This window comes from Lepeophtheirus salmonis, chromosome 6 (assembly GCF_016086655.4).
Source record: "Lepeophtheirus salmonis chromosome 6, UVic_Lsal_1.4, whole genome shotgun sequence".
NCBI classification, from domain to species: domain Eukaryota; kingdom Metazoa; phylum Arthropoda; class Copepoda; order Siphonostomatoida; family Caligidae; genus Lepeophtheirus; species Lepeophtheirus salmonis.
This window is the reverse complement of record NC_052136.2, coordinates 2568292-2577912: the sequence shown is the minus strand read 5'-3', so window position 1 is coordinate 2577912 and position 9621 is coordinate 2568292. Positions and strand designations below refer to the sequence as shown.

General features: G+C 30.1%; 1 protein-coding gene across 3 annotated transcripts in view; it reads right to left on the bottom strand.

The window, feature by feature from the left end:
• Positions 1–56: 56 nt before the first annotated feature.
• Positions 57–9621, bottom strand: part of LOC121119622 (TBC1 domain family member 30) — a 71914-nt gene continuing 62349 nt past the window's right edge. For 2 of the 3 annotated variants that reach the window (XM_040714336.2, XM_071889032.1), the window contains exons 9-14: positions 8462–8567; positions 5516–5643; positions 4405–4688; positions 3432–3685; positions 1423–1537; positions 57–665 (exon numbers count right to left, since the gene is read on the bottom strand). In XM_040714336.2, the coding sequence (XP_040570270.1) occupies positions 229–665; positions 1423–1537; positions 3432–3685; positions 4405–4688; positions 5516–5643; positions 8462–8567 (1324 nt within the window). In that variant the 3' untranslated portion in view covers positions 57–228. Of the gene's footprint in view, positions 666–827; positions 1152–1295; positions 1538–3431; positions 3686–4404; positions 4689–5515; positions 5644–8461; positions 8568–9621 lie in introns of those variants that run through there. The other variant, XR_011780514.1, reaches the window with a different exon arrangement.

Sequence of the window (9621 nt, the reverse complement as noted above, 5' to 3'; positions counted from 1 at the left end):
CGATAAAGGAAAGGTAATTTATAATAATAAATATATAGTATTTACGTCAAAATATATACGTTATAAAATAAAATATATTATAAACACACATTAAACAAAACCTTAAATAATAAGTTAGATACATGTAACAATAGAATCAATATTTATTTATAAAGTCCTAATTTGACACCCATATTGCGCGTGGTTTTTCTTGTTCGGTTGGGAAAGGGGTTAAAAGGCTTGGGCAAACTATTTTGCATTTTTTTCGCAACCCAAAGAGCGAGTTCTTCGCATCAAGGCATCTTCATTTATTTTGGCAGATGAAAAATCCACTGAAAAATGTCGAAGTTGATTCGAATCAGTTGGAGAGGATGACAAGTTCGATTGGTTATTATGATTCAGAAATCCCAATTTATCAGAGGTATCTACTGTTGCTTGTTTTAGTATTTTATCCAGGGTGTCTGAATTTTCTTTCAGAATTTGGCACTGAATTTCTGACTTGGGATGATTGGTGTGGATAGATTCCTCATATTTCTCCAGGTCCTCGTCAGATTTATCGAAATTCTCCAAAAGTTTATGAACAAAGTCGCACGTAGACTCTGTTGACACAGAGTTTTGTGCGATTTCTTCATCTGAGTCAATTAAGCTGGTCACTTGAGTTGTAGTTGTGGTCGCAGTATCATTTTCTGGAAATAATAATGACAATGTAGAATCTTTCGAATGAAATATTATAGGCAATGTGATAATTTGTAACAATATTTTCTATAATTTCAAAGTTATTTTACATCAAATCCCCCTGTGCTTGTTACCAAAACCTCTTTTAATTAATTAAACTAATTTTGATTTACATTTGTAACGTAGCACGGTGTTAATTTTATTGTATATCGCAATATTCTTCCAAAAAGAATAAGAAAAAAAAGACCCTATATCAGTTAGTAATAAGACATTTGTTCCCAACCATAACTATCATTCAATTATTGTGTTAAGAGTGGTTCGCGACTTAACAAGAACTCATTGGAATTCGACCCATTGATTAGGGGTAAGTTATGTAGCAAAATCTACGTCGGAGAGCAAAATACAAGCTCATACAATGACATAGCTCAATGGACAACCCGTTCGGGAGAAATTATTCTCTTGAACTTAATGTGCATAGGTTCGCGTCTTGGTCATTCCTAGAGAAGGAAATATACATTATGAATATGGTATTCAAAGACAATTTTTAGATCAGATGGAGTAGTTATAATACTATAATGTTTACTTATCCATCATCAGTACAACTCCATCTGACCAATTAAAGGAACATTAAAAATACCAACTTTTGTGCAAGTGAGATAACACATCATCAAATTTTGAGAGGGTGGAATGTACAATTTTCTTTTCTTGGGCGATTTGACGTGGAACAATTGATGTGATTAGTTTTAATTTGTTAATAACATGATTTACCTTCTATTGATGTTTCAGAATCAGATGGAACGTGCACACAATGTTCGCTCAGTCGATTGGTTTCATTAGTCTTTGTACATGAAGTATGCATCTCTTTGGGATCAGAGATGTCCGGCTTTAGTTGAATTTAGAAGGAAAAAAGAAAAGAAAAATCATTTTAAAACATGCTTATTCACATGACATATATCTATATCATGTATTTATAATAATTTTAGAGTTAGTAAATACTAGTTAATTGGAACAAACACAGAATGAGACTTTATGTATTATTATCAATGTATACAGATAATGTAATTAGTATTTAAATTGTCAGTTTATTGAGTAAAAAAGATGAACTTAAAATCAATGGCCACGAGGATTGTATTGGTGTTGTATTGTTCAGGGCACTCGCTAGCTTTCCTCATGGGGGGGCTTAGCCCCCAAAATTATACTCACTTAAATGAATAGGTTAATTTTATATAAATACTAAGCAGAGTGTGAACGCGTTGCAGGGGAGGATAGAGAGGACACAACGTGACCTTGATTGTATCACGTAACCTTTCTTTAGCAAAATAAGTCCATCATACCAACTCCTGTATATATCTTATGTACTTTAATTCTATGAGCGTATTATTATTTCTTCAAGATTTTTAAAATGAATTACATTTATAAAAGTCTATATAGTATTTTATTCCATACTGTAAGTACTATAATGTCGCGTTGTAATATACTATATAAATTTGTATGTCTATATGTTTGGCAAAATGTCTTCATTTAAATAATAAATAAAGGAATAGGAATACAACAAGAAGTTGTATTCCTATTCTTTTGGAAACAGAGCATTAGTATAGAATAAATTATTACTTAGTTTATTTATCAAAAAGGAATACAGAATGAAATAGCCATGACGTATCAAACGAGAGAAGAGAATCGACAGCTGACAGCAAAATGCTTAGGGTATTTTTGTACTAGCGAGGTAACACCATGAGGAATTGAAACAAAGAATGAAAGTTAAGGAAACAAAACAGAGAGAAAGGGAGAGATACAGAAAGAGATATATAAAAGGAGTTCGTATTTCGGTCAAATAAGTCTCGTATTGAGACTCAGAGAGTCTCAAAAAATGTCATAGACATAGACATGTTAATAGAAATACAAGGTTAAACCATCATGTAATCGGACTTGCTATAATCTGATATATTGTACCAACTGCTGGGCAAGGTAGCAGATTTTGACAAAACCCGTACCCATTCATAGTATATGACGTCACTATTCCCAGAATTTTTAATTTAATGTATGGTACCGACTGATGGGCAAGAAAAACAGATTTTGACACAACACGCAACCCCTCATTTACTACGACGTCAATATTAAAAACGCAGTGTAAGTCAAACATCTGTTGTACATGCGTTATGGTATAACCTTGTATTTCTATTAACTTGATAGGAACGAGCTTTTTATTTAATACGTCTACTGGCAAAATTTCAGACTGATCTATTCTACTACAATTTTGGATTCCATATGTGATAACATTAAAGATAGACTTATAAATACTTATAAGATGTAATAAAAATTTGGGGGAAGGGGCTACCAATACCACTGTTATTAAGTGTATAAAAAATAGAGAAAATTTTACGAAATCTTATGTACAATGAGTTACAATATTTCAAATTTCTTCTGAATGAGTTAATTTTGATTTTTCATTAAAATATACCAACTAATAGCAAAATAATCCAATTTTCAAATGATGTAGGATATAGCAAAAACAATGAAAAGTATTTCATTTAAGCGTATACCTTTAATGTAATTAGTAGTAATTACATTAAAGCATCAATTTATTGGGGAAAAAATGAAATTAAAATTAATGGGCATTAGGGTTTTATGGGAATTAATTTAATAAACAAGTTTCCACTTCTACACAACATATTTATTACGTTGAATATATTATGGGAGAAAAATTTACTCTACAACAAATCTTCAAGATAAAATTCACTGAATAGCGGATTCAATAGTAAATATTTCAAAAGACTCACCTGAGGTCGGGAACATTTTGTTGCCTTTGGGCTTTTTTTCTGCTTGGATAATCCTGAAAACAAAGGTGACCTTGGAGCTGGTACTGCTCCAGGAGGGGGTCCTTTTCTTGGCTTTGATCCCAATAAAGGCTTTTTCCCTAGTAACAAGTGATTAACAGTGAATGGAGACTGTGGACAACAATCCGTCGTTGAAATAGATCCTTGTTCCTCTCCATCGCACTCATTTGATCTTGGCATTTGTTTTGACCATGCGGCTAAAAATATTTATTTAACTCATTATACAATTACTATTTGAAAATGGAGTACAAAAACAAATTGCCAGAATACTTTCCGTTCATTTTTGAACACTAGAGTGGGGAAAAATGAGCAATTAAGTCGAAAAAATATTTCTTTGTCTCAAAAGACAACTTTTATACAAGTACCAAAGCTAAAACCAAGTGAGAAGCCAGCAGGGATTTACATGAACACGTGTCCGACCATCCAAGACAGGCAAGTTGTTGTCTCAGACAGGTTAAATCAGACAATGACCTCAATTTATACAAACTAAGTTCGTTTTGACATGTGTATTTGTTACATTATCGTATAACTATTGGATTCTGTTTTATTTCAACAAATTTACCTCGACAGCCATTATTTTCTGTTTATAACTCTCTTGCATACGTCAAGCACAACATACACTTCCTGCACAGTCACAAATCGTAGCAGAAATGAATAACGCATCCTCAAATATAAAATGTAAATATTTTTATAAACTGTCCTAATAGACAGGCTAGGAAAAAATTAATGTAAACCCTTGGCATCTAATTTTGAACAATTAATAATCAGTTGGTCTAACTTTTAGGTTTAAACAATGAACCAAAATAAATTAATAAATGCGTGCCTGAACGGAAATTTTTCAGAAAAGAACACATGAACGGAACATGTGTGGGCGGGTCCAAGCCTGAGCATATATATATTTATTTTTTTAACTTACAAGTTAATATGATATGTGCTTGTTTTTGCCTCTGACGTAGTTTAGAATATTGTTTTCTCAAGGCAGAAATATCAACTGAGAGTCTATCTTTATCCACATTTTGACCACTTGGACCTTTATTATAGTTGCTGCTAATGGTGTTATTAAACATCATGGGAGATCCATTTAATGTCTGACGTAAGGGTGATGCCCCATGTTTTTTTTGTCCAAATACAGCTGATATTCCGAATGTTGCAGCTACAGCGATTTTCTCATCGTCCTCATCTAATAAATCTTCATCATCACTAAAATGATATAAGTATGAATGAATTTGCGTAAGTAATATGTTAATTACATGGTCTTTACAAGGGGCACGTGTTTTTCTGTTGTTGTTTTTTTTATACCAACTAAAAGCTATTTTTTTTCAGTTAGTAGAATATTTATGAGATGAATCACAAAGGTCTATTTAGTGTCTTAAACAATTAAAAGAACTGTATTTATTAATTATTATTCTGATCGGATGAATTACCGGTCACTCCTAGAGAAGGAAATATTCATTTTTTATATACCATGTGCGACAATCCTAACTTCCTCTTTTATAATAAGTGGCAATCAGACTGTTGACTGTTGAACATGTTTTTTTTTTTGTTTTTTTTTTTTGAAATACAGTCAGTTGCTATATCATGCGTTGGACTAGTTAGGAACGTGCATTTGCCGCCGGAAGTAAATATTAGCAAAAAATGAGTTTACGTAATTTAAAAAAAAATGTAAATAATTACAATTTAGCTCTTGAATTTGTATTGGGTTGATTTATTTTTAATATACAAGAATCAACATTTTCAATTTATTCTCATATTTTGAAATTTACACAATTATTTGAATGCAAATAGCTACATAGATAATAATGACATTGAGCTAAAATTACTAGTATAAGGTTTGGTGTAATTCAATTATTAAAAATTTGTGTAAATCAAGTAATTGAAACTGAATTTATTCTGGGAAGTTCCTAGATTTTTAATATCTCCGTCAAACTCTAAAAAAACAGCCTTAAGTTGGTAAAAAAAAAGGGGAAGAAGAAAAATAGTGCGCGTTCCATGTATAGAGTATTCATTTGACTAATTATATACACTACCTATATAATATTTTTAGACCTCTCTTTGCAACTGCAAGTCCATGTGACCAAGGTGTGATGTTATAAGTATATTTTTCACGGAGTTCGTCAACATCCGTGAAGGGAAAGGGGGAAATACCAACTAAATTCTACATCAAAGAAAAAATGAGATAATATACTATATAATGTTGATTAATAGATAGTCTATTATTCGTGTATTTAAAAAAAGGATTCATAGTAGATACATAAATATATAGGTAAATATATTAGTGTAAATTTGTGTAAACCGATTTTTTCGGCCCTTCGTTCATAATTGACTTTTTCTATACTGATATTTCAGTCGATATCGCGATCTCAAAACGATGGACTGAATTTTATTTGTAGTTAAATTGTAGACAACTATTTTTCCTTCATGAGCACCTCGTAAACTTTTGTTGTATCTCGCAATCTCTTATAGAATTATTATTGGAAATGATTCACAGTTTAACAAATGTGAATTCACTGATGTTATAAACTGCATCATAATTAAGGTAGACGCCATTTTGGGGGCTCAAAGTGGATATTTTTACTACATATAAATGATAAATTTCTATTAAATCTTGATTAAACTCCATTAAATATCTTTAAGAATAAAAATGACGGTACACCTGCATTGAATACGACTTGATGTCAATGATAAATAGTTATATATGAACATAATCCATTTTATTTGTGTTGAAAATTTCTATTTTTTTTATAGTGTCGTTTTTGATTGATTAAGGACAAAAAATGATTAAAATAATAAGAATATCTTTTCCTTTCCAATCTAATAGTTAAATTACATCTACAATATGGAAAGAAAATAACATATTTGTAAAACATTTTAGGGTCAGATATAAAATAAAAAGATGCAATAGAGGAATTCATTTATAATAACAATAGAACTTAAGTTCCAGGGGCGTCCACAAGGGGTGGGCTGGAAGGGCTACAGCCCCTCCAAACAAAAATAAATTTTTGGTTTTTACTAGAAAATTTAATATTTGACTTTTTTTCCAAAAATTCAATTTTCTGTGAGAGGCTGAAAGTTTGTTGAAATTTTTCTCCAAAAAATTTTATTTCGAATTTTTTCGTCAAAAAGTTTAATATATATGAAAAATAATTTTTTTCGAAAAATTTAACTTTTTGTCAAAAGCAGGTGATTTTTAAAACTTTTCCAAAAAAATCAATTTTCTGTGAATAGCTTTTTTGAAATGTTTCTCCTCCAAAAAATTTTATAATCGAATTTTTGTTAAAAGGCTTAATATAAAAAAAATAATTTTCGAAATTTTTAAATTTTTGTGAACAGCTTGTATATTTTTACAATTTTTTTCAAAAATTTAATATTTGAAATTTTTTTTTGTTTTGTTTATTTGTTCGTCTCATTTTGACATTTCATTATTTTTCTTAATATTAATAAGAAAAGGGACCTTCATTTTTATAAAACTTGTCTGTTCAGACCCTCAAAGTGGGGACATTAATAGTGCAAAGGTCATGTGAAAACGTTATTTATGGGGAAAAGTAATGGAATAATTAACACTTGTCAATAAAATACAATGTACACTTTTGTGGAAGTAAGGTAACGCCGTGTCAAGAACAATGAAATTTTTCTCTTCAATAAAAAAAGGAAATTTATCGAATTTATTTTCTAAAAATACACCTCATTTTTATGAAAGGTACATTTAATAATGTAATAACAAACAAAAAAAGGTCCTAAAAATCAAAAATCCAATATTGGACCAAGTTATTATTGTCTGAATAAAAAAGTGGGCATTAGCTGGAATCAGATTATTAAAATATGAAATTTTAAAATTTTTTTTTTTTTTTTTTAATAATTGCTCCTTGATATTTTTTTTTACTTTAGAATAATTCTGAGGATTTGCTTGTAATTTATAAATGTAAAGTGTTAGTATGTGTGGAACTCAGTCTATAATTGAGGATCAATCCTTGAGTAATTCCTGACTTTATTGTTTCTACATTCGGAGTTGGGGTTGTGTTATTTTCCGTTCAGAGCATAGCTACTTGTAGCTAGTTTAATGAAATATTATGATTGCTAACTTACTATTCTTCCAAACTTTTCTTCAAATTATCAGTGTGACCACTTTAAATTCGACTTTAAAAACGACGTTTCATATTGTTATTTCTATATGGAATATGTAGAAAAAAGCGCACTCTTTCAAGTTGAGTAATGCTAATCGGAGCCAACTTTTTAGCGCGCCTGTTTTTATTTGTTTTTTTTAGTTGACAAACTGAAGAGTAATTTTCATTTCCTATGCTGTTATCATCATTATATAATTTCGGAGGAGTAAACTTACTTTTACCCTACATACAATACCGGATTGAACATTTGTCTGTGGTCATAAAAGACGGAGAGTAATCTTGAGGATTTTCTGAGGAGTTATAATTGTAAGTCCTTGTTGGGCTCAGAGTAGAGTTGAGAATCCGAGTAATTCTTGGCTATGTCCCTCGTCATAGGTGCTTGTAGCTCATCTAATCAAACTTCATGACAGCTAAGTTGCTTTCTTCCAAAATTATTTTCAGAGTTAAAATGTTGGTTTTCGGTTATTGTTTTTTTTTTAAATATGTCCAAAATATACCAATTAGCATCACTTAATTTAAATTAAATTTAGTATATTGAATATGCTAAAAAAAATTGGGAACAATCATTAGCTAACAATTTTAAACCAATGAGAGAGAGGGGAAATGATGACAACTCCTTGACTGAGTTGCATGTCCACTTTTTCCCTAAAGCCTTTTAGTTCGGTCTTCCAAAAACTATAAAGGTCTTAGACCGGACTAAGATTTCGAGACCGATCCAAACACTAATTTATGAATATTGTCGAATGAGTGATATGAATAAAATATAAACTAATATTCTAAATATGGAAAATAATCCAAACACGATATGTCATAATCTATATATCTACATATGTCAAACTATGATTAATTTACCTTGATAAGCAAATTTGAATCCTTTTGCTCCATCAAAAGCATTTCGCTTGATATTTGACCCATGACTGAATAAAATTCATCTGCACTTGTTACTGGAAGAATTTGCCTACAAAAATTAAGGAATAATTGTATTTTATGTTTAAGCCTGATGATTTTAATATATTATGAGTACTGTTGACATACTGTTGACAATACCTATATTTTGAAAATACATTTCTAAATTTAAAAAATAACAATTGCTCAAAAACATTCCATCATTCAAAAGATAAATTAGTTACTAAGTTACCTTGAATACATTTCCTACAAAAAGTGTCTAATCATACAAAAATTTAGTAAAATGAAGGATCATATATATAATTTAATATATTTTTTTTTTTTCAAATCCATTAGATTAAAGCTAAAATTAAAGAATAAACTATATATTACAACTTGGGAAAAATTTACCGTAATAAAATTGCTTAATTTCTTCAGTTTAACTTTTTTTTTTAAATTTAAAATTTTTTCAGAATTAAATATAATTAAGTCAATTACTTAACTAATAGTAATAAGTAATAAATATTATAAAGGCAGGAAGATTAGTACCAATATGGTTCATATCTAATGTATTTTATTGATTAGATATAAGTAATATAATTGACTAATTTATATTTAACTTCTGAAGTTTTCCTGTATCAAAAATATTAATGGCTCTTAATCAAAATTATGCTGAAAAAATGTGATTAAAAAAAGTATTTAAAGACCAAACCTGCGGCAATTCAAAGTTTTTAAGATCATTTTCGTTCTCTATGGCTTAAATAACAATAATAAATGTGGGTTTTAGTCGGTAAGCGTAGCAAAAACTGAATTTTATTGCATAGGGTTATTCACAAATCCCTACCGAATTAACTGAAATGCATTTAGAGCACTCTATAATATGTAAGTTTTTTGTTTCGATGGTTGAAGATTACCATATCCCTTTAACCCCTTGCTCCACAGTTTGGAAGAACACATTTTGAGTAATTATATAAAATGTGTGTAATGTCCCCACAGACCCTCAAAACCCCAACCAGATGTTTGGTATGATGACTGTGGGCATTTGAAACTTCACTGTGACAAGAGGGGACGATGCAAAAAATTTCCAAAGGGTGTGTCCCGATGGGAATGTCAAAAATGCATCGTTT